General features: G+C 36.8%; 1 protein-coding gene across 2 annotated transcripts in view; it reads right to left on the bottom strand.

The window, feature by feature from the left end:
- Window positions 1-423: 423 nt before the first annotated feature.
- LMLN (leishmanolysin like peptidase) overlaps window positions 424-26,507 on the bottom strand; it is a 75,433-nt gene continuing 49,349 nt past the window's right edge. For both annotated transcript variants that reach the window (XM_008518376.2, XM_008518375.2), the window contains exons 12-17: window positions 23,621-23,731; window positions 17,305-17,437; window positions 15,979-16,138; window positions 13,754-13,884; window positions 9,120-9,330; window positions 424-4,120 (exon numbers count right to left, since the gene is read on the bottom strand). In XM_008518376.2, coding sequence (XP_008516598.1) covers window positions 4,020-4,120; window positions 9,120-9,330; window positions 13,754-13,884; window positions 15,979-16,138; window positions 17,305-17,437; window positions 23,621-23,731 — 847 coding nt within the window. In that variant the 3' untranslated portion in view covers window positions 424-4,019. The remainder of the gene's footprint in view (window positions 4,121-9,119; window positions 9,331-13,753; window positions 13,885-15,978; window positions 16,139-17,304; window positions 17,438-23,620; window positions 23,732-26,507) is intronic.

Raw genomic sequence — 26,507 nt, 5'->3', positions numbered from 1 at the left:
AGAATGGCTCTAACAGCACATGGTAAAGGTATGTCCTGGATACACTCTCTCAAACTACATTCAGGTCATGAGCAAGGATCACTCTCCACGACTACAGCGCAGTCTACTTGATGCCACTGCGTAAAGTATGGTATTTGAATGCACCAGGGGGGTCATGTGATGAGACTCCTGGCCCACGGCATAGACTAAAGGGACTGGAAGAATCTTCAGCCTGAGGCGGCTGCCCTGAATTCTTTTAGTCTGCTCTCTTTCCTGCTTCACTATTTGAGGAGGGCTACTCCCTGTAGCTTTACATAAGACCTGTCCCCATTCTTTAAGTAGGACAATTTTACTCCATTTAAAATAAAGACTGAATTATGTTTCATATTCAACACCTCACCTTCCCCACAGGTTTTAAAAAAAATTGATGGTGTTAAGACAAGATGCAGATTTAGTTTCCATTTTTATTAAAGTTACATTTTTCTAAGGAGTATATTACACTTAAAGTTCAATACCATAAATAAAGATTAGTTATTAAATCTTCTACTTTATTTATTAAAAACGTAAACATAAAAGAAAATAATTCACCACTCCCTCCCCAACCCTGACTAAATGGATCCAAAAGAAGGCCTTCCGTTCAGGTAAGTTCTTTCTCCAGGATGAACAGCAGACTCGGTTTAAGTGTTAGTCCTCCCCAGCTGCAAGGACATGGCTCGAATGACTGGTGCCCACTATGAAACGGGTCTGTGGGGCTGTGACTGACGTCCACCTCCTCCTGCCAGGGCTACTCAAGCGCCCTCCGAGACGGGCTCTTCTCTTCATTCAGTGTTCAAGAACATGGACAGCGCTAAGACATCGAGCACAAGACACTGCGATGAACATGACGTGCAAGCTGGCCTCCTCCAGGAGGTGGGTCAGACAGAGCCAGTGGTGACCTAGCCATTCTGGAGGAGTATTAGCCGTGGAATATTAGAGCTGGAAAGATTCTGAGAAAGCATCAAGTCATTTTACAGATGGTCTTAATCAGGGAGTCTTCTAATATTGAAGAGAATGTTGATAAAATTTTATGCAGTCTCTGGTATACTTACTTATGTATCTTCCTAAAACTATTTAAACTTAATTAATTTATGTTTTATCTTCAAATATTGATAAAACTCTAAGCCAACGTATTAGGCTAAAACTAATTTTAAGCATAATTTATAACATTTTTAGAATGTCTATTTGGTCTTAACAAAAATAAGTATCCTTAAGAAAGAAGAAAGGGAAAGGATGTTTTCCAGGAGAATATTACAGGGGTCTCCACTCAGAGGACCTAACTGCTAGCCAGTTTCTCTAAAGCTGCCAGCTCAAGTCTGCTGACATGGCTTTTGTTTCCTTCTTGTAAATTCTGTTCTTGAAAACCTGAGAGACAAATTCACTTGATAATTTTGACAATTGGGACCTTAATACTATCAAAATGAACCTAAGTCTGAACTGAAAACTGAGGTAGTCAGTTTTTATAAGCACTTGACCCTTTTTGAGTCAGAAAGGGTCTCCAGTCTCCTATCCCCAAACCAGCCCCTTCCCGGGCTCCCTCTCCGCTCACCTCACCTCCACCCTGGCTGCAGGCTGCTGGTCTCTTCCTCAGTGAACTAGTCCTGTTAACCTCAAGGGCATCACCTGCCTCAGGATACCAACATTCAGGCTATTTCATATTCTTCAGTTCTAAGCTGAATTCTAGCCCACTCAATTCTGCACGGAAATCTCGGATTTTAAAAGTCTTTGTTTTTAGAATATTGCTATATTCTAAGTGACTGAAACACGCCTCAAAATTTCTTTCAGGTTCAGTGGCCCTCTAAATCTTCACTGAATATACTATGCAGAATCAGTGATAATCACTTTCGAGACTTGTTCAAGAGGAAGGAAGACACCAGCACAGTCAGCTACCCTCAGAAACTCAAGATTTCTTAACATCATACTTTATCAAGTTTCATATTCGTGCAGAGAAAACACTGGGCTACCAGATTCCAAGTTTAATAAATATATATAGAAAAAATGTCATCTATAATATTTTCTCCAGAAAGTCATTAGTGCAAATATATTTATATCAATAAAAAATAAAGCAAAAAATATATTTCAAGTATAAAAAGCACCATGCTCGGAAACAATGCTACCTAAATGGCATTACTGCACAACAGTCAAAATATAATTGAACCTATCACTGTGAATCTCAAATATATTATTAATCCATAGTATTTTTGGTGAAATTCTTTATACAACTTTACAAGATGATTCATAATCACAATAGGTATATAAGTTTAGATTTTTATAATTTTCTTTAAAAATATACTCTACACTTTTCTCTGACCTTGCACAATTTAAAGTTTGCATGACATGGGAGGAAAACCGAGCACTGGCCTGACACCATTACTACTAGCTTCTCTGTAGCTGAAGTTGGCCATGCTAGAGATTCCCGGCTTTTCACAACGGTAAATACCTCCAACTTAAAACCACATGCAAACAGGTATTTTAAATTGATGCCTTAGAAAAAGGTGACTTTCCTTTATACTGGTGTTGCAGTTTGGCTCCAATGCCAAACAGTCAGTTGGAATTACTCCTCACTAATTATGCTGCTTGCTACTTAGCACAATTTCTTAAATGGAGTGCTCAATAACTATATGCTGAGTTAAAGGGCCAAACAATGAATGCACGAATGAATGAATGAATGAATAAATGCTTGTCCAAGGACCATGTTTATAATGCTAGAGGACTTTAGAGAGAAAAAACTGTGCATCACTTATCATTAAAGAATTTCTAACTGGAATTACTAAGCGGGGTTAGTATAAGCTCCAGCAGCAGAGCAGAATCGCTTCTGGGGCCCAGAGTCTGTGTAGTAACAGAAGGAGTGTCGAACGCAGGAGGTAAAGGACATCGCTTCCTTCTAAAGCAGAGGCAATCTTCTGACTTCTGTGAACTGTCATGTGTTGTGTGGTAAAGTGGACCCTACTGGACAGACCCTACACCAAACCTACACTTTGCTATCAGTAAACAATTCAGACCATCTTGTTTTGCTTATATTCTTCTTCTTATATACAAAATAATTTTCAGATAGTAGAAATTCTTCTGTAACAATTTCTAAGCTCACTTGAAAGTAACTGCACACCTGTCTACACCAGAATTTCTTTTTATCTCCATTGGTCAAAAAGGAATAGTTCTGCTTTTGTCGGATTACAGTTGTCATAACTATTATCTGAAAAACATAAAATAGGTTTTCTTCTGTTTGCATGTCTTCAATGTCTTTACAGGGAAGAGAATCTTTCTCTCTCTGCGTCCACAGTTTTTCAAGTCATTATTAACTTAACGGAGAATATAGTTGGAAGCTGAGCACAGAAGAGCACTAAGCACAGACACAGGTGGAAGAGAGCTACCAGCACACAACGGTTCAGGGGTAATGGCCACACAGCTGGTTTGAAAAAGGTAAGCATGGTTAAATCATAAGATTCAGCAAAACATAATTACAAAAAACTTTTTAGAACAATGACAACAATGATTTTTAGGGTACCATGTATAGCCATTAAATTCAAAACAGGTACAACAGTGATGTAGAAATCCCAATTCAATTATTTTCTTGAAGTCAAAAGACAATCTATACTTTTGAGGACAGGATCCACAGCTTACAATCTTGCAATAATTAGCTGTTCTTTAAATTACTGCAGTGTTGATGAACTCCTTATCATTTTAGGTTAATGAAAATGCTGAGGTATGTAATCACTCTGAAAATGTCACTGATTATTTCCTTTTCAAAAGAAAACTTCAGGAAAGTTGTGTATCTTAAAAACTAAAGAGACTTGGTAACTTGGCATTCCCTCTTCTCCAGGCTCTGGGGCTGTCGGGCTGCTGAAGAGCGACTGTGGGGAAGCTCTGGCTGTGGTCGATACTGCCAAGCCCAAGTCAGGAATGCCGCGTCCGCCGTCTTCAGAGGCTCTCACTCACCCAGATTTTGTGCTTCGTTCAGAGGAACATGACACAAAGGAATGTCTTGAGAATCCACTTTTCCATTGCTAGTGCCATACACACAGAAGAAATCCAGCCAGCAGAGGAAATAGATTGCCCAGCAGAAGCCAGAGGGTGACCACCAGGCTAGAGGAACGGGAACAGAGATCTAGGGTTGAAAACAAAAATTAAGTTTCTATAGACATTTGTGGAATAAATCATACTAACTAAACACTGACTCTCAAATAGTGGAGAGCAGAATCAAGAATGACTTCCTGAAACCCAGATATGCAAAGTCATTTTTTTATATTTATGGAAAAAGAACAAAATATTTAAGCAGGAAGAAAAGATGTATCTACCATATCAAGGTTAAAAAACAGCACCTCAAAAAATGAAAGAAGTGTCTTGGAGTAGTGTCCCAGCAAAGCTAAAGATGCTACACAGGAAAGTAAATTAGTATCTCGGCCATTCTGACATGGGATGTAGGACTCTCTCCTTCTATTCTTCCTTGTCCCTTCTAAGTAGGGTGACCATATAATTCATCACTCCAAATTAGGACATTTTGAGACAAGTGTTAAAATAAATTTCTAGTCCCAAGATGGAACCACTCCTGCCCATGGTGCTATGTCAGCAAACTGCAACTTAGTTACCTTTCGTGTTCCCGTAAATGCTCCATTTGACCAGAAACACATTATATCCAGACAGCCAATCTCCAACAGCCAAGCCAACTCTGGACTGTACAGTTATTTCCTTTTTCCTTGATCTTTCTAAATAAGGTCAGATACACAACCTCAGCCAATCAACTTAAGCCAAGTACTTCTTCCTTGTTTTCTGCTTGTAGCCATTTTCCCTTATTTTGTAGTTCTCTGGTCTCTTGAGAGTTCTCTGAACTTCATGAAGTGTGAAATAAAATTTGCTTAGATCAACCAAATTGTTCTCTGCTCATTTTAACACAAAGGAATGCTATTAATAATTATACCAGTACAATAGGCAAATGGACTGTCCCAGGCAAACCAGGACATAAAGTCCTTGATCTTTAAATATCTACCCACCTATTCATATCACCCTAGGCTTTATTTGGAAACAGCAGAAGATTCTATGGGCTTTGGGCACTAGGCATGTATTTTAATTCATCCCTGAGTTGTTCTCATGGCTAAAACTATTTCCCAAAACAATTCTCAGAATGGAAAACATTTTTATAGCAATCAAGAGACCAGGTCAACCTGACTTTATTTTAGGATGAGCTATCCTTTCTAATACTTGGACGAATAAAGAACCAACCAAGCTTCAAGTCTAACTTGCTTAAAAGGTAAGAAAAATAGGGCTGGTCCTCAGCTATAGAATAAATGGAATGATAATCTCAAGGCATGGAGCCTACTCTTCTGAGCACTATACAGTGTGGAACAATTATTTTTAAAAATTATTTCAATGCATGTGATGCAGGTAAACCATGCGGAACTTCTATTCTTCCCCAATGGAATCAGCTGGTATTTGTTAAATCTCAGAAAAATCCCACTCAGTCAAAAACAGTCCTTCTCAAAGTGTGGTTCTTGGATGAGCAACATCAGTATCACCCAGGAACTTGTTAAAAATGCAAATTTTCAGCTCCAACCCAGATCTTCCAAACCAGAAACTCCAGGGGTGAGGCCTAGCAATCTGTTTTAACATGATTCTGATACATGCTAAAGTTGGAGAACCTCTGATCTAGAGCTGCACTGTCCAATATGGCAGCCACTAGCTACATGTGCTGTTTAAATTTAAATTAATTAAAACAAAATAAAATATTTAGTTCCTCAGTCACACTAGCCACATTTCACATGTTCAGTAGTCACATGTGGCTAATGACTATTGTATTGGACAGTGCAGATTACAGAACATTTCCATCAACTCAGAAGGTTCTATTGGACAAGTTCTGGCCTAGAGCATCAGGGAGAGTGGTCTTAGCTGGATAATGAATGGACTTTGGAGTCACTAATAACACAGGCATATCCCTTTATCTCTTGATTCTCAATTTGGCCCCCCCAAAATAGGAGGAGAACTAGTTGTTGTTTATCTACTGTGGCACTAAAATTTAACAAGCTATTAAAACATTAATGGCAGCTTTGGAACCCTTGCTGTCCTTCAAAAACATTGCATTTTCTGTGATAGCACTCCTTAAAACAAAAAGATTCAAAGAGGGTGTTTCCAAATGAATTGGAGACGATAAGATATAGACACAAAGCACTTAGCAAAGTGTCCAGCATTCAATAAATGGAAACAAAAACAACCCCTACAGGGGCTGGCCCCGTGGCCGAGTGGTTAAGTTCGCGCGCTCCGCAGCAGGCGGCCCAGTGTTTCGTTGGTTCGAATCCTGGGCGCGGACATGGCACTGCCCATCAAACCATGCTGAGGCAGCGTCCCATATGCCACAACTAGAAGGACCCACAACGAAGAATATACAACTATGTACCGGGGGTCTTTGGGGAGAAAAAGGAAAAAAATAAAATCTTTAAAAAAAAAAAAAAAAAAACCCCTACAATCTGAAGAGACCAGAAAGAATTTAGAAATAAATCTTTCATATTCAGTAATGGAAACTGTCATAGGCAATATAGGAAAACTATCTAATCACACTCTAGCACGTAGAAGTGATGACTAGGGAAAAAGAGAGAGAAAAGATGAAAGTTTTAAATTCTGAAAGAAATTACAAATGTAAGGAAAGCCCATGTGAACTAACATCTGAGAACAAAAACAAGAAAAATCAGAAGAATTTGGGGAAAGGAATATCTTTCACACTTCCTCCAGAATATTAACAGTTTTAATGTTTTGAAGGCATACTTAAAAACCAAAAAAAAAAATACTTAAATTCACAGATAGATTAGGGATGATTATTTGTTTCATAAGCTTCATCATAGGTTAATTCTAATTATTAGCATTTCCCATACAAGTACATTTAAAGCATCAAATATTATTTTTACAAGTTTGGTGGTCATAAAAACAATATAAACAAACTATTTACCTAAAAGAAACAGCATATGTAAAGTTTGCCATAGTCCCTGGCACACAGTTTAATAAATACTCAGTAAACTCTCACTGTGTGCTCTCTTCAAACACAGGAACAAATATGGGAAGTCAGAATATTTTAAAATTTCAATAGTGATATTTATAATGTTTAAAAAGCAATGCCTAAAAGGTATCTGTTCTTGTAATAGTTTACCCATGTTTCAAAATTGTGGAAGTTACAGTGCTCTTTTGAGCATGCTTCCTCATAGAACTAACTGGTCAACAGAGAATGAAATCCCATCATCGCACCACAATATCAGAAGGGCGACTGATAAAGAGGGAGCAGGATAAGAAGAATTAGAGCCTACGGCGCAGGTTGGTGGAGGTGGAGGGGCTGGGGTGGTTTGTAATCTCTACTCCTCACCTTCTTTCTACAGATTCACTTGTCTCTGTCATGCTCCAAGGACAAGAACTAATCATTTCATAGCACCTTGACCTGGTCTGGCTTCCTCCTCATTCCTACACATTCTTCTACTGTACTCCTAAGAGTCTTACCCCTGAACCAGCTTCAGTAATTCTCTCTATCTCAACTCAAACTGCTAAAGGCTCAATCTCTGCTCATCTCTTGGACAATGAGACGGTGACAGTCTCTTATAGGTAACTCTGAGATTAGGCCTGAGAATGGGAACTCCATCAGAACCATCTACTTGTGGACCAGCAGCCCTCTAATTCTAGCCAAGGCAATTTAACAGTAACAACAAAATTAAGTCATCCTACCAGCTTCATATTAAGAACAAAAGTTAACTAAGAGCATTTAACACTACATTTACTATATACCACATCAAAAGGACCTAAGATCTTATATCATTTCAAACTATTTATTGTGTCATTACTATAATAACTGCAGAAAACTCAGCTGACTCACGGGAGTACTGTGCAGAAGAGAGTTAACACAGCAGGCCTGAGATCACCATACTTTCAAAGTCCTGCTTGTAAAGATGGGCTTTAGCTGGCATCTGGGAACCGGTTTCCTCCCGATTTGGCCCCTTTGCCCCCTTTCCCTCTGCCGATTCTGTTTTCTATCTTTTCCCTTTGACAAATCTTAGCCATAAGTACAACTAGAGGCTGAGTCTTGTGAGTCCTAGAGATCTACTAAACCACCAAATCTTGGGCAGCCCCACAAAGCACTGATCTCCCAAAGCTCACCCTCTACTTAGAGCTCAAGTCTAGAAAAAGCCCCCAGGATTTGGGAAAGAAAGGAAACTAAATGTTAGAGGTGGAGAAACTTTGATTTGTAAAGTGAAGGTAGCCCTCCATTTCCAACCAGGCTATGGAACAGGCAAAGGGCTACATGGTTCCATTTAAAAAATACCTGCAGCTGAGAAAATGAAACATTGCACAAGATCTTTATTATTCATACTCTAAAATGTCAAACTGCGTAAAATCTCACAGGTCATTTAATTAAACTCTCACAGATCAGAGGTCAAAGCTTTAATTAGAATTCGTGAATTCTGTTTATAACTCTTAGAAATGGGTCATCAGTCTCAGTCTGCACGTCTTCACTAATGAGGAATGCGCTCTTCTCAAGGCAGCCCTTTCCATTCTTCTGCTGCCTCTAAAGGATTTCACTGGACTCTGTCTCCCTATGACTTCAATTCTACCCCCTGGACTTCCACAGAATCAGTAAAATATCTCTCAGTGAAAACCACCTTGTCTTGGGCAGCCTGTCTTTCTCCCTCACCGTGTGTGGCTATTTGTATCCTCCTGCACCTTTCTCTTCTTCTTTACGGGCCTGTCAATCCCTTCTTTGAGCATCTTTTCCAGTGTCTTTCTCTCTCAATTCATCTAATTATAACTAACATATATTCAATTGCTTTTTTGTATTTAATGAGCAGAATTTTGTTTACCGTTAGTTTCAAAATGAATGGTTGAAACATTCACTTTTTGTAACCTTCAGTGAATTTTTTGTGCAACTCAGAGGTTCTCCACACAGAAAGTTTCCTTGCTCTTACTGAATACAACTGTCAAGTTCATCCACCTTCAATTTCTAACAACGGGGAAGGAGTTTTTCCTATAAAACCGCAATTAGAAGAGAAGATGCTCAACCTATTTGAGAGTTTCCTTGGAGGGAATTTTCAAATCTGATAAGAAAAGCCCCTCTTCCTTCCCCAGCCATGGAAACCACTCACCCAGTGGTAGAGCTCGGCTCAAGTTAGTAGCTGGCGGATCTGTTTCTGGAGGACAGAGCTCACAGAAGTCCCAACACGACGGGCAGAGCAGGTTTCCATCATGAATCCAGCCGTTCATCTGAATACTCACAGGGAGGACTTGCCCAGCCCGACTACACAAATATGAAGTGTCCTGGACCCAAACCTTCAGACCTTGTGGAGAACAAGAAACCTTCCAATAGGAAAAAAAAAATCAGATCAGTAAGATTCCAGTATGCGAGCCTTCTCCTTCAACTGCAGGAAAATCTGTTAGAATTTACTAAAAATACTGGCTATAAAACACAATGTGGGATGTGGGCGTATCTTTAATCTCATATGAAGAGGGTTAGGTAATTCAGGTTCTAAAGGAGTTTCACTGTCTGGTAATTCTTAAACTTTTAGTCTAGCACTTTCAAAAATCTGATAAAAGGTCTGGACACTTTTCTTGAAAAAAATAAGGCAACACACAGCTTTACATACAAGTTGGAGTCACAGACCACTGAAGTCAAATTATCAAGAATAACATTTCTGCAGATTCCAGTATCCTCACATACTTCAGCTTAAATCTCTGTCAAAGAGTCATTAATCATGTCATTCTCTCCACAAATCACTAAATTTTGTAAATCAAATTGTATTAGTTTTAAATTATAAAAATAATGTATGCTCATTATAAAGAAAAAGCACACAGCACAAAAATGTACAAAGTAAAATTTCTTTCTTCTTTTTCTCTACCCCAGATCCTCTGCTCAGAGACAAAAACGATCTTAGTGCTTTTATACAGACTGGTAACATCTTTAAAGGCAGGACTCATATCTCAACTACAAGGGGGAACTAATGAAGCCCATTTCAAAAAGCAAACACATTAAAGCTAACTTTTAAAGAATTTAAAATGACCATGGCTTCTTCAAAGTCGTTTTCTACAAAGATTTCAGATTAACTTCAATTATGCTACTTCACTTTAAATATTTCTGGAACTTCTCTCCTGGAATTAGCTTCAAAGCAAGTGCATGCTTCTGAACATGTCTGATGGTGGAAACTTTTTACTTTGCAAGTAGATGTAATTTATGGAAATACCCAAAAGTTGCCGAGAACCAAGTCTGGTTAAGGTAGTTGACTAAACTGGTTAACAGAAGGTTAACATAGGTGTGATGCAAAATACTAAAATCTATTCTCTTAGATGGCTACTAAACTATTTCTGAAGGAAGTTTCAAAAGAGGAGTTCCAAAAGCATATTGCAGCAATGGAGTCTTTTTTTTTTTTCGAGGAAGATTAGCCCTGAGTTAACATCTGCTGCAAATCCTCTTCTTTTTGCTGAGGAAGACTGGCCCTGAGCTGACATCCGTGTCCATCTTCCTCTACTTTATACGTGGGACGCCTAACACAGCATGGCTTGCCACGCGGTGCCATGTCTTCACCTGGGATCCAAACCAGCGAACCCCGGGCTGCCAAAGCGGAATGTGCACACTTAATGGCTGCATCACTGGGCCCGCCCCTGGAGTTATTTTTGAAATAACTCTATCATCAATCAAGTTCAAATATAATACTCATTTGAAAATTTAAGTTAAATAAGGTATCAAGAAACCAAACAACAACAAAATGTAACCTCTTCCAGAAGCCTGTCATTCAACAATCCACATCTAGTGAGCATCACCATAGCTACAGCGCAAGTAATTATTCTTTTAAGTGAGAATTGACTGAGCACCACGCTTGGTGCTGAAGGGGATACCAAAGAAGTCTGTAACACAATGCCTGCCCTCTAGCAGCTTTAATTGAGGTGAGAAGGGTGGGATTTAAATTTTTTTCCCCCAAAATTAACAATGTCAGACTGTTTCATGATTAAGACTCAATAAGTGGTAGAAACAAGAGCAATAAAGATCAGAAATTTTTGTGGAAGAAAGAACATTTATATTCTAAAGATGTGCACAGGATTTGGATCACAGTGAAGGAGAGATGTTGTGACCTGGTGAGTTGTATCAGAGCTGGAGTGGGTGAGGAGGATAACCACGCAGGGCTGGGCAAAGATGGACAGGAAGTGGACAGACCAAATAAGTAAGCATATGGAAGACAATGAGAGCCAGATTTCTCACTGTTGGAGAGAGGAGTTACAAATATGGAAAGGGGGAAAACTAAAATGAACTCTTTGGCGTTGGACTGGAATAAAAAATATTGACGAGTTACATCAGCATCATGGCAGAGTAAGCATTCCCAGTAATTCCTCCCCTACAACATACAATGAAAAAGTCATTTATAGTCCAACAGAGGACATTCAAACACAGCACAAAAAACAGTCAGAGAGACCCACACAGCCATACAATGGAGGGCAGAGAGGCTGGAGCCCCCCTCGGAGGAGGTGGAATGGGGTAAAAGGACACAGGAACCAGCTTGAAGGGGCTTCACCTGGCCAAATCTTGGGGAACTTAAATATCAAAATAAGTAATGATAGTTACAGTAATACACACTGAATAAAATGGAATCCATGAGTCAATAATGATACAAATACCTAAATTAATAAAATGAAAGTATGGTAAGAAGTAAGTTATTGACGCAGTATCTGCGCCCAAGATACTTATTAATTACAAAGGGAATCAATTATAAGAGAAAAAGTGGAGTGGAGAAGTCTACCAGATGCCAACAAGATCACTAACAAAGGGACAAATCAAAAGAGAGTATCACCAGAAGAACATGAGCATCACTTCTGTGATATTACTGCTCAAAATACATTACCTGAATCTAATCATGAAGAAACATCAGACAAACCCAAATTGTGACACATCCTAGAAAAGAAATGGCTTGTAATCTTTAAAAGCTAGTCAAGGTTATAAAAGGAACTGTCACAGATTGAAGGAGATCAGAGATGTGACAACTATGAAACAGGTGATATTAATCCAGATCCTATTGCTACAAGGACATTATTGGGACAATCGGCAAACTTGAATGGGGTCTGAGAATTAGAAGCATCAATGTTACTTTCTTGATTTTGGGGGTAATATTATAATAACGTAGGAGGATGTCCTTGTTTATAAGAAAAACACTAAGTATTTGGGTTGAAGAGGCAACATAGAAGCAATTTGTACTTAAATGACTCAAAAAATATTTTTGTATCATTCTTGCAACTTCACCGTCAAAATAAGTAGAACAAACAACAACAACAAAAAATCCAGGTAATCGTATGTTAATTGTTTGGAAATCATACAGTTTCTCACACAAATGATGCTTAGTATTAAATTAGCAAAATTAACTGACAACACTAGGCACAGGGAAGCCAAGGACATTCAATCTTTGCAGATGGTATTACAAATCTACATAATTCCTTTGCAGTGGTGGTGCTGGTGTTAATAAAACATTTAAATAGTCTGAAAAGGTCATTCTCCTACTATAGTTGCCACTGTTCTAGCTTTATCTCCTTTAACCTAATATTCTCACTTATGGGAATTTATTTCAAAAAATAAATTTAAAAAAAGGTAAAATATGTAAATATACTTATAACAACACTTTTATATAGTGAAAAGTGAAAATTAACTCAATATTTAACACGGAAATGACTTCCCTAATTATGATACTTTAAAAATGATGCAATGTTCTACATCCAAAAAGAATAGTAAGTATAATTACTGGAAAAACTTGGAAAAGGTGTTTGCTCTGCATACTAAGTGAAGGCAGTAAAACAAAATTATGTATTATGATTACAACTAGGTCAAAACTATGTATTTAGTCAATACATAAATCTTTAATGGAATTTATCAGAAAATGGTTGCTGGATACAGTTAGATTATGGCTAGAAAGTGTTTATTTTTAATTATCTTTTATTAAGGTTTCAAAGATAGATTTATGTGAATTGTACAGTGTGTGAATTGTATCTCAATAAAGCTGTTATCAAAAAAAGTTAATTTTATAAATAACTTGAAAAATAATAGTTAAATTCCAAGCTCCAGAAGTCTATTTAGCTCTTGAAGCTGAAATGGCACAACAAATTCTTCTTTCTCAGTTCTCGGGATCGCCTCTCCTCTCTGACATCCATCAGTAGGGTGAGAAATATTCTGTAAGTTGGATGCTCCTATGTTACAGAATGCCTGTATCTTAATACGTTCTTAATAAGGTGATGCGTCGCTTAATATCAGATGTGCAAATAAGATAATTAAGAAAATAGTAGTTTATCCACTTTGGATTTCTAATTTCAAAGGAAAAAGCCCTATTATCAACCAGTAGTTGATTTATTAATTCTTAAATCCATGCTTTCCTCAGATCTTATGAAATAAAATTGCAAATTTCTTCCATTACAAAGTAATATTTGTTTAAGAACAAAATTACATATTTTCTATTATTACCTTAGGATATATGTCCAGAAGCGAAATTATTACAAACTTGCTGATCTATAGCAATTATATATATTTTTAAACAAATGGAAAAGGCAATTTCTCCCAAAGAAATGACAGTATTTTCACAAAACACAAGCATTCAAACTAATATTTACATAAATAAACAAGAGAAGTTAAAGTATTAACCAGTAAATTAGCTATATGAAAAGATTAAAAAAATGTATTTTAAAATATAAGAAGCATATAATGAGATAAAATTATACAGCATTTGGTATAATTATTAACAATCCTACAGTTTACCTGATAACATCCACTCCCCCAGTCTGGGTAACTCAGCTTCCTCTCGCACTTTTCCATGACAAATGCTGACTTCTGAATTAGACAAACTGAATGAGGTCCGTACTTTTCAGCACCATAGTTTTTAAAAAGATCTGAAGCAAACCAGAAAAATTTTCTTAAAAATTTACTTATGGCTCCAAGAACAAGAAATTGAAGCATTCTGTTCTTATGATTAAAAGTTGCTTTAAAAGTCAAACATGTTTAATGGAAATTTTCAATTAAAAAAATCAAGAGAAACGGGGCTCCAAACTCAAACTGGGTTCTCAATAAAGGGATTAGTGGGAAAAAATTATTATATTAGAAACAAGAGAAAAAACTGGGCCTAAAGTATCTAAGTTAGATAAATAGAGGAAATGACATTAAGAATCCTCCTCACTGGAGGTCTAAGCAGGAGTTACCTCCCAAGTGACCCAAGACAGCACGGGGCAAGTGATGTATATAACGAAGGCTTTTTTGGGGTGTTGCAACTTTTCCAAAACTTTCTTGAATTTTCATCTTAGGCCATCTGCTGGAAGTCCATAAATAGCAGGCTGATCTACTCTCAGCCTAAGCAGAAACCTGCAGAGGAGTGGGGTGGACTAAATGACCTCTAAACAGTTGATGGGCAAAGGGATGAGGCTCTCACAGCCCAGCAATAATTAGTTCTCTTTACACTTAATACAAGTAAGTTTCATCTTTTCAAAGCAGACAGTTCAATTAGCCCATTTTGAAATATTATAAAGATAAGTATTTTATGTCAGTTTTGAAAAATCTTAATTGTATAAGCTAAGAAAGGAAATGTAAAACAATAAAACAGGACTCTATATTTCTTTTATTTATGAGTATTTCAAAGTCCTCGAAAAACATAGTGATCAGTGTCAAATGAAAAAAGGAGGTCAGCAAACTGCAACCCTCAGGCCAAACCTGGAGGACCATCTGTTTTTATAAATAAAATTTTATTGGAACACAGCCACACTCATTCATTTACGTGTTGTCTATCACTGCTTTCACACTATAACAGCAGAGTTGAGTAGTTGCAACAGAGACTGTATGCTCCACAAAGCCTAAAATATTTACTATCTTGCTCTTTACAATAAACGTTTGCCAAGTCCAACTCTAAAACAATAAAATGTGATACTATATTTTTGGCAAATCCATAATTGTCAGATCTGTGCACTTTTTGTTTAACATGGAACTGCTGAGTAGTTATAAGTCTTTAGACATTTATTAAGTAGGTGAGTGGTGAAAAAAATTACTGTACAAATCCAGTTAAATCTGCCAGGTTTAAGAATAAAATGAAAAACACTATGGAAATTTAAATTTTAAATGTCTTAGTCTATAATAAAATATGGAATAAGAGGGGGAAAAACCACCAGCTTAAAAATCTTCATGACCACAGAGAAAAAAACTACTTGTTGCTCTTTATTAACATATCAGATGTGAGAACATTTTGTTTACGGAGGTGGTTAGTATGAAATATAACTACTATTGCTGAATATCCAATTGCCATACTGTTTATTCCTTTGATGATCTATTCATTTATACATATTAAAAGGGAATAAATAATATGGCAATACATCTTTACTAGCCATGGGACAATAGTATTATTCTGATATCTGGAGAATGACAAGTCACTTCTAAATCACATAAAATTCACATTCCTCAGGAAAGGAAAAAATGAGATATCTAATATGATTTAATAAAAAGAGCTCTGCATTGGAGGATCTTGCACTGACACCAATTAACTACATTACTTAGTGTCCATTCATCTGTGAAATTCAACATCATCTTCTTTATGTCTCTCATCAGGTTTTTGGAAGAATAAAATAAAATGATAAAATAAAAATGCTTTGCAAAGGAGAAGTGTCACGCAGATATGTGGTATTACTAAAAAGCAGCGTATATGAACACACACAAGTGTGTCTAATAACAGCTAACAATCCTTTCATATGTCAGAATTCTAAGCACCTACTACACTAATTCGTTTAATTCTCACAACAACTCTATGAGATAGGTATTATCATCTCCTTTGTACAGAGGAGGAAATTGAGGCAGAGAAAGTTAAGTCACTTCCAACAGATGAGTAGCAGTGGAACAACAACACAAACTCAGTCTAGCTCCAGAGTCTGTGCCTTTAACCACTATTTTATATTGCCGATATGTAATTTTAGTACGTAAATAACATTTCGTTTCACTAGACTACTAACCTGGTTGATTTTCTGATATTCTACAATCTGAGCTGCGCTGATATTCGCCACTTAAATGCCAGCTGAATTCCTGACTGAAAGGGCAGTAGTCAGCAATTTCTACTGAACCACCATAATAAGGCAAATCTTCTGCAGGTATTCCACTGAGTTCATCAAAGTACTACAAAAAAAATGATTAGGAAGACAGGAGAATAGGAAGCATTCTGTATAATCAAAACAAAGCGCAGAGGCAATTTATAGCAACCCTCTAATGTCGTACAGTACAAAGAAGATATTAATGGACTTCTCTTCAAATACAGTACAACACAAAGATAATACACTACCTAAGGGGTATTTCGAGGTTGGTATAGTTTTACACACAAGCAAGGTAAGTAAATTAGTCTAAGTTTTTTATTAGATGACAAGATTTGACTAATGTTTTAAAAGGGTGAAGAGGAAGAGTTTTAAGAGTTGACAAAACACAAAACTAATGCATACAATTAAGATATTTAAATATAATGTACTTCAAGTGTTTTTAGGAGACAATTTATATGTTGTTTTGAGAAACTTGAAAAAATAAAACTGAGAAAATGAATGAGATCATATATATAAAATACTTTGAACACCAAAGGAACCGCGTATCAGATACATTTTAAAGATTTCACATTTTACACCCACTCATTTAATTATATTACTATGCCTAGAAATACAGTTGCCATCTTATGGTGTCCGAAGCACTCAGCAGGGTCACAAACATATGTAGGAAGTTCAAAATTTAGCAGCAATCATTTTAAATTAATTTCTGAGATATCATTTCTGCCCAAAGGGTCCTTTGTAAATGGTAGGCAGAGATAAGGCTTCTTAGAGAGAGCCACTGCAACAAAAAACTCAAGGTCAAATCAGAGATTAAGACTGAACATGTGGGACCATGTTCTTCACCTTTTAGATCCCATGAGTCAAACCTTTTCTAAAGCAGAACTACTAAGCTTTCTAATTAGTTAGAGTATCTGTTATTTTCTTTAGAGACCTTGTTTTCTGTGTAAATTAGAGGTAATCAAAGACAAAGACTTTGGAAACAATTAAGAAGAAAATAAAAAGAGTTTAAAAATAGATCAAATAAATATTACAAATGCCTCTGACCATTACTACAAGGCATTGCTAAGTATTAATCGCTATCGATTAGCACATTGGTTATAAAGAAATGGAGGAATTCTGTTTTTTCTAACTTATAGAAAACAAATGGGGCCTTATAAATTGAAAAACTTAGGAGAATTCACCTTTCTAATTAAAATGAAGGCTTATTTTTAGAAAGCTGATTCTTAAAATTGTGCTCAAAAGAAGTGTTACCTGGTACTCTCGAGGTAAAGGTTTCGGAAACTTCTGCAAATTACACACTGCAACTGCCCTCTGGTCCTGCCTGCAGGTTAGCTGCAATGGATTACTTCTGAGCGTGTCACAGTAAGGGCTCAGCATCTGCCTCCTGCACACAAAGACAAACAGCACGGCATCGAACTCTGCAGAAAACACTACAGGTCTATTTTATGGCTTTGTCTTTTCCATTATAATTTCAATATGCTCTAAGAACTTAAAATTAATTGTTGAATCAGGTTATAAACTTACTTTTCAAAGGGTAAAAGAAAATGCTTAATGCAGATGTGAAAGATTAATGCTAGCTGCATTATAACATTACTTCACCATTATTAAATAAAATACTATTTATCTTCCTTCATTTTTGCCAGTAAAATGGAGTTCTGCAGACCTGATTTGCATTTTTAATGACAAATAATGAAATTCCAAATCCTGCCTAAAAATACAAATCTTCATAATTAACAAATGGGGTCTCAGAAAGAGATGGAGATGATGTCCCCTCTGTCTTCCAGATACAAAGAGCGAAATTTTTTCTGTGTCATAATCTAGTTCAAAGAATCTTGTCTGACAATTTGTTAAACCAAAAACATTCGCAGGACAATCTTGTTTTCTTGTGCAAAATGAAGATGGTGCGAATATTCATAACTGTTACAACTTGTTCTGTTCTCTGTTAAATCTAATCTTGGAAGTGAAATTTGCAAAAAGAAGTCTTACAATTTTCCAAAGACAGCAGGATCTGTTGCAGCGTCCTGTAAAAATAACCTTCAAATAAACCTATAATTCTGATCAGTCATCGTATTGATAGTTAAAATACATATTATATTAATGTCATAATAGTAATGTTTTAAATGAAATTCCAGTATTCCTAAATCCTATTACAACTGCTCTGCCAAATCGTAATAGGACCACTGGTATTTTTCCTCTTCTCCCACATGCTTCTTAAGGAAAAGAAGCCTAGGTTAGATTTCTTATTATAAGGAAGATTGATACTTGCATCATTTAACTTAACATAGTACAGCAATAAAACATCTCTAGGGAATTACAGCTTCTTGCGATAAAATGTGTAAAACACCTACCACAGACTGGGGTAAAACTGAAGCAGCATGGTTTACAGGAAAGCAAAGGTCCTTAAGTCATCACACAGACTCAGTTTCAAGTACCAGCTTCCTTGAGTTTACTTAACCTTCCCGAGCTTCAATTATAAAACACTGAGTGCCTAGCACACACAAGTGACCCAATAAACATAATTTCACTGTCCGCACCATTTTTATAAACTCTTCATGTAAGGCAATTTTATAACTTTCTATGATGAAGTTTCCAATGAATATGACCAGTAGTTCTTACTAAGTCATTTTCTTGATACCATGAAATGCATTTCCTTTTTCTCTAAAATAAAACGGTACATTACATTTACTTTAAATTAATTAAAAAACGAGTTTTGGCTAAATGAATAAGAAGAATAAAGAGGTTAAAAAATACTGATTTTAAAAATTTCAAAGTTAGAGTTGTTCAGGATTCATGACTTACAAATTCGACAGCAGCACTACCCAACAGAACTTTCTGCAATGTATCTCTGCTGTCCAATACAGTAGCCACTAATTACATAGTGGCTATTAACCTCTTGAAATGCGACTAGTGCAACTGAAGAACTGAATTTTAAACTTTATTTTACTTTAATTAAGTTAAATATAAAGTACATAACACATATGACTAGTGGTGCCATATTGGACAGTACAGCTCTAGAGTTGATATTAATGTCAAATAAGCTAGGCAGAGGAGTTGGGTAATTTATCATTTTTAGTTGTTTCAAAACATAGAAAGAACCTTATTTTGGGTGTACGTAGATTCAAGTGATTCAAGTGAGCATGGCTCTGCCTATGCTCTACTATCCCCTTCTCACAGCCAGTCGCCCAACAACGGAGGAGAGGTGTCACAGGTGAAGTTAAGCACCACCCCCTGTGCTCAAGAAGGGTCACACAGGTATCTCTAAGATAACTCAGGGAGATAGCCAGATCGGGCCTATGGTGCCAGAAGTTGGCTTCTGTCCTGTAAATACTTCTGGACATCGTTTCACAAGTGGGACATTTGAATGCTTATGACAGGGATCAGCAAACTTCAACTCTTGGGTCAAATCCTCCCCACAACCTCTTTTTTGTTTCTTTGTTTCTCCCACAATCTGTTTTTGTAAATAAAGTATTACTGGAACATGGCCATGCCCATTAGTTTTGTCTATGACTGCTCTTGATACACAAAAGTAGAGTTGAGTAGTTGTGACAGAGCCTGTACAACCCTCAAAGCCTAAAATATTTACTAGCTGGCCCTTCACATAAAAAATTTACCAACCTCTGGATTATGGTTGAAAGATAGGAGAATTCAGGGGACCAATAGTTTTAGCTTTTAAAAAGAGACTAGGGGAAATTTCCTTCTGTTTTTGGTTTTAGGTGATCCTATAATTGGGACCCAAAGGGGACCAAACAGAATTGCATCTGTTAAAAGAAAAAACATCTCTCTAAACTCTTGCAGCTGCAATGTTAGTTCTATATATACTTCCTTCAACACTGGAAAAGTGGTTCCCAAACTTTGCTGCACATTTCAGGCATCTGGGGATCTCTAAAAAAATACCAATGCCTCGTTCCCACCTCCAGACATTCTGATTTAATTGATATGGGGTGCAATGTGGCCATGGAGATTTTCTAAATCTCTCTAGATGACTCTAACGTGCAGCAGAATTTTGGAACCACTACACTAGCAGATCAAATTGTACTGCTGGAGTTAACTAGCTGTCCCCAAAGCAGCTGCAGGTGATTCCTGCTACTGCTTATTAGCAGCTCTTTTCACAGTAGGGTTACAACCCAGATGTCAGACTCCTTAGTAGGAATTATGAGTAACTTAGTTTTGAGACCTAACCCAGGTGAGAAAAGAATAACATCTATAACACAAGAAGTACCTGTGATTTAATGGGGAAAGCACTGGACTCGGAAAGAGAAGTTAGAGTCCCAGCTCTCTCTCTCACCAACCATATGACCCTGGGCAAGTGATTTGTGTCACCCCTTTTTACTTATCAGTAAAATGAATAACATAGTGAAATTTGTGGGACACAGCTAAAGAAATGTTGAGAGGGAAATTTATAGCACTAAACACATACATCAGGAAGATGTTAACATCTCTAGTCAATAATTAAGTATCTAGAGAAAGAAGAGAAGAATAAACCAAAAACAAGCTTAAGGAAATAACAAAGATAAAAGCAGAAATCAATGAATTTGAAAACAGAAAAACAATAGAAGACATCAATGAAACAAAAAGATAGTTCTTTAAAAAGATCAATAAAATTGACAAACCTCTAGCAAAACTGAAAAAGAAACAAAGAGAGAAGATGCAAATTATCAATATCAGGAATGAAATGGGATCTCACTACAGACCTATAGACACAAAACAATAATACGGAACTACTACAAACTACTCTGTACACATAAATCTAATAACTTAGACAAAATGGACCAATTCCTCAAAAAACACAAACTACCACAATTCATCCAATAAGAAATAGTTAATATAAGTAGCCCTACAAATATTAAGGAAGTTGAATTAACAATTTTAAAACTCCCAAAAGAGAAATCTCCAGGCCCAGATGGTTTCACTGAAGAATTCTACCAAACATTTAAAGAAGAATTAAGATCAATTGTACACAATCTCTTCCAGAAGATAGAAGAGGAGGGAATACTTTCCAGTTCATTTTATGAAGCTAGTATTACCCTGATATAAAGAAACAAAGACAGTACAAAAAAGAAACAAAGACTGTACTATATTCCTCATGAACACAGATGGAAAAATCCCTAACAAAATATTACTACATAGAATTCAGCAATATAAGAATAATTATATACCATGACTAAGCAGGGCTTAGGTCACCAATGCAAGGCTGGTTTAATATTTGAAAATCAATCAATGTAATTCACTATATTAATAGTCTTAAAAAAAATCACATGATTGTATCAACCAAAGCAGAAAAAGCATCTGACAAAAGTCAACATCCATTCATGACAAAAACTCTCAGAAAAATAGGAATAGAGAGGAACTTCAAATACTTAATGGTGAAAGACTGAATGTTTTCCACTTATTGTGTTTATAGATCAAAAAACTCAATATAGTTAAGATGTCAATTCTCCTCAAATTGATATACAGATTTAATGCAACTCATAGGAAAAATCCCAGAAAGAGTTTTTTTAGATATAGAAAAGGTTATTCTAAAATTTACATGAAAAGGCAAAGGGACTAGAACAGCTAAAATGATTTCAAAAAGAATAACGTGGTAGGAATCAGTGCACCAAATTTCAAGTCTTATTATAGCTACAGTAATCAAGGACTGTGTGGTATTGGTGGAATGACAGACACATAGATCAATGGAAGAGAACAGAGAACTCAGAAAGGGACCCATATAAATACACTCAACTGGTTTCTCGACAACGGCAATAAAAGCAACTCAATGGAAGAAAGCCCTTTCAACAAATGGTGCTGGGGCAATTGGACACTGACATGCAAAAAATGAACCCGGATGGAAGTCTTCCACCCTATACAAAAATTAACTCAAAATAGATCACAAACTTAAACATAAAACATAAAATTTTTGAAAAAAATATAAGGAAATCTTTGGGATCTAGGCCTTGGCCAAGAGTTCTTAGTCTTGACACCAAAAGTATGACTCATAAAAGGACAGACTGATAATTTAGACTTCATCAAAATTAAAAACTTTTGCTCCACAAAAGACTCTATTAAGAGGAGAAAAAGACAAGCTACATATTAGGAGAAAATATGTACCACATATCTGATAAAGGACTAGTATCTAGAATACGTAAAGAACTCAAAACTCTACAGTAAAAAAGTAAACAACCCAATTAAAAAATTTGCATAAAACATGAAGAAATATCTCACCAAAGAGGATATATGGCTAGGAAATAAGCACACAAAAATATGTTCAACATCATTAGCCACTGGGGAAATGCAAATTAAAACCACAAGGAGACATCCCTACGACCTTTCAGAATACCTAAAACATCGTGACAATACCAAACGCTGGAGAGCATATGGAGAAACTGTTATCACTTACACATTGCTGGTAGGATTATCAAATGGTATAGCAGTTCTGAAAGAGAGTTTGGCAGTTTCTTACAAAACTAAACTTGGAACTACCATACGACCCAGCAATTGCACTCCTAGGTGTTTATTTTGGAGAAATGAAGATTTATGCTCACACAGAAACCTGTAAATGAATGTTTATAGTAGCTTTATTCAAATAGCCAAAAACTGAGAAGGGTTAAACAAACTGTGGTACATCCATGTTATGGAATATTATTCAGCCATAAAATTGAGCAAACCATTGATAGACACAACAACCTGGATGAATCTCCAGAAAATTATGTTGAGTGAAAAAAGCCAATCCCAAAAGGTTATATACAGTATGAATCTATTTATGTAATATTATTGAAATGATAAAATTATAGAAATGGAGAACAGATTACTGCTTTCCAGGGACTAAGGAGGGGCTGGGGTGGGAAGGAAGTGGGTATGATTATAACTGGGCAACATGAGAGATCCTTGTAATGGAAACATTCTGTATCTGACTGTATTAACATCAACATCCTGGTTGAGATATTGTACTATAGTTTTGCAAGATGTTACCAATCAAGAAAACTGGATAAAATGTACGTGAGGTCTCTGCATGCTTTTTTACGACTGCATGTGACTCTACAATTACCTTGAAAGAAAAAGTTAAAAATATATATATATTTATAAATATATAAACACATGCATAAACAAATAAATGTGTGTGTGTGCATGTGTGTGTATTCCCCAAACTTGGAGAATGTATTTTTAAAAAGCTTGCTAGGTGATTATGATATGCATCCAGATTTGAGAACTACTATTCAAAAGTACCTTTATGCTTTTTGACACTGAATCAACAGTTTCATCTATGTTTATGAGTACATTCTCTGAAGAAAACAATAAGAATGATAGAATATGCAAAAATTTTTCAATACACATAGATTTGTGAATTATAAGCTAACCAAAAATCTTTATGGCTCTGGCTCTTATACTGTAGATTCTTTTAGTATATGATTTAAAACAATACTGCAGTATTTATTATATTATCACCAAGCACCTTAGATGGTTTTCTACACATTTTGAAATCGAACTATTTAGACCACATTTTGAAAATAGTGACATTTTAGGCTCAGAATAAAGAACAAAATTAGAAATAAGTTGTTATCAAAGATATTATGAGGAAATGCATTCCTACTTTTGTCTCTGCTGATCAATCCAGAATTTACAGCTCTTCCTGACAAAGTCACAGCCCATTCCTCGGCCCCAGTCTAACTTCTCGGCCATGCTGTAATTCGCCTTGTACCAGCTGTGGAAACAATTCAACAAAGCACTTTTTATTACTGTCAATTTACAAACGACTCCAGCACACCAATTACAAACCTCAGCAATGAGCAGACAGGACCTCAACACACACGAGCGTATACAAAGCCCCTGCTGCATAGGGAGCAGGAGACTGCAGTCTTACAGCTACGGTACTTCCATCTTTGAAAACAAAAATAAAAACGAAGCATGCTTCCATTCTAACTTTCAAAGATGACAGAAGTCACAGAGTAGAAAGCGGGTAAGGTGTGAGACAAGGAGAGTGAGAGCCAAAGAAACAGAAAGAGAATGAGAGAAAAAGAGAAGGGAGTAAACTGAGGAAGAAATAGTGGAATTACTAGTTGGCTAGCCTTTACCTAATTGGATTCAGTTGGTCCTAGTTTCTTGCTTCTCTGGCCTTGAATTTGTGATATTCTATCAACACAGGCCCTGCTTGCAACTAAACATTACACCATTATAATAAGACAAATGAATATTATGTCCAATACTTTAAAAATGTTCTAACTTCAGGGAAAAAAACCCAACGTTGATTTAGTTTCCTGGCAAATTTAATCAAAGGCAAGGAACCTACTTTTATTAGTTTTTCTTCTTTATTCCTAATGACAAGATTAATTTACAAAAGTTATAAAATTATACAAAATAGTTTCTTATCTGTTTATATCTTGTCTCTTTAGCATTACCAAAACAGAAAATAAAAACATAGGCTCAAAGGCTAGGGGAATGAGAAAAACCATCCCCTCCACTCCATCCACCTTCCCTCAAAGTTAAACACAAGCAGAAATTTGTGACATAGCTTCTTCCAAAGCACTCCTCTTTCAAAGAACAGAAGTTTCTCACGCAGAGAGTGAAGAAATGAATCCTAGCACTCCAATATCACAATGCCTGGAACCTCTGCAGCTACAACGTGTTACGTTAATTAGCTAACTTGGTATCACAACAGGTCAAGTTGTCCAGATAGTAACAGATGCCCCTAGTCAATCATTTCAGCAGTGCCTGGGTTAGGAAGTCTTTCTCGCTATGGAAAAAATGTAAAGTAGCTAGATTGCCTTAGGAATTACCATAGCTAGCCCAGGTTGGTAAGTGCAGTCACAGTAACAGCACTGTGTTACTCAATCACCAGCTAGGCACTCCAGCCACATTTCTTGAAACCTTCTCGACACCTTTTCTTTGCAGCTGTTCTGTACTATAAGTCAAGAGTTATTAAACATTTCTTACACGGCAGGCACTCTGCTAAATGCTAAGGCCACCGCAATGAATAGACACACACAGGTCCTGCCCTTATGAAGATTATAATCTAGTGGGGAAGACACATATTTTTAAAAAATTACAAGGTTGATGAGTACCACAGAGGTTAAGTATAAGATGCTAACAGGAGCACTTTAATAAGGAAACCTAAGCTAGCCTAGGGAATCAGGAAAGATTTTTCTGAGGAAGCAACTTTAAGCTAAACCCAGAAGGAAGAGCACAAGTTAGCTGAAAGAGCAGGAGCATAAGAAACAGGGTTTCTTAGTGGCATTAGGGTGCTGTGAGATCAATTTAGAGGTTTTTTTTAAAGTTTTTTTTTTAATTCTTTTTCCTTTTTCTCCCCAAAGCCCCCCGGTACATAGTTGTATATTCTTCGTTGTGGGTCCTTCCAGTTGTGGCATGTGGGACGCTGCCTCAGCGTGGCTTGATGAGCAGTGCCATGTCCGCGCCAGGATTCGAACCAATGAAACACTGGGCCACCTGCAGCGGAGCGCACGAACTCAACCACTCGGCCACGGGGCCAGCCTCAATTTAGAGGTTTTTTAAAAAACATTTTTTTTATTGTGGTCATAATAGTTTGTAACATTGTGAAATTTCAGTTGTACATTATTTGTCAGACACCATGTAAATGTGCACCTTCACCCCTTGTGCCCACCCCTCAACTCCCATCCCCCAGTAACCACTAAACCGTTCTCTTTGTCAATAAGTTTATGTTCCACAAATAAGTGAAATCACATGGTGTTTGTCTTTCTCTGTCTGGCTTATTTCACTTAACATAATATCCTCAAGGTCCATCCATGTGGTTGTGAACGGGACCATTTTGTCTTTTTTTAATGGCTGAGTAGTCTGCCATTGTATACAGATACCACATCATCTTTATCCATCATCAGTTGATGGGTACTTGGGTTGCTTCCATGTCTTGGCTATTGTGAATAAAGCTGCAATGAACATAGGGGTGCAGAAGCCTCTTTGTATTGTCGATTTCAAGTTCTTTGGATAAATATCCAGTAGAGGGATGGCTGGGTCATGTGGTATTTCTATTTTTAATTTTTTGAGAAGTCTGCACACTGTTTTCCATAGTGGTTGCACCAGTTTGCATTCCCACCAGCAGCATATGAGGGTCCCCTTTTCTCCACAACCTCTCCAACATTTATTTTTTGTCTTGGTGATTATAGCCATTCTAACGGGTGTAAGGTGATATCTAAGTGTAATTTTCATTTGCATTTCCCTGATGATTAGTGATATGGAGCATCTTTTTATGTGCCTAATGGCCATGTCTATATCTTCTTTGGAAAAATGTCTGTTCATATCCTCTGCCCATTTTTTTTTTTTTTTTTTTTAAAGATTTTTTATTTTTTTCCTTTTTCTCCCCAAAGCCCCCCGGTACATAGTTGTATATTCTTCGTTGTGGGTCCTTCTAGTTGTGGCATGTGGGACGCTGCCTCAGCGTGGTTTGATGAGCAGTGCCATGTCCGCGCCCAGGATTCGAACCAACGAAACACTGGGTCGCTGGCAGC

Source organism: Equus przewalskii, chromosome 18, assembly GCF_037783145.1.
Source record: "Equus przewalskii isolate Varuska chromosome 18, EquPr2, whole genome shotgun sequence".
In the NCBI taxonomy this organism is placed as follows: domain Eukaryota; kingdom Metazoa; phylum Chordata; class Mammalia; order Perissodactyla; family Equidae; genus Equus; species Equus przewalskii.
The sequence above is the reverse complement of the archived record's forward strand: the minus strand, read 5'-3'. Positions and strand labels throughout refer to the sequence as shown.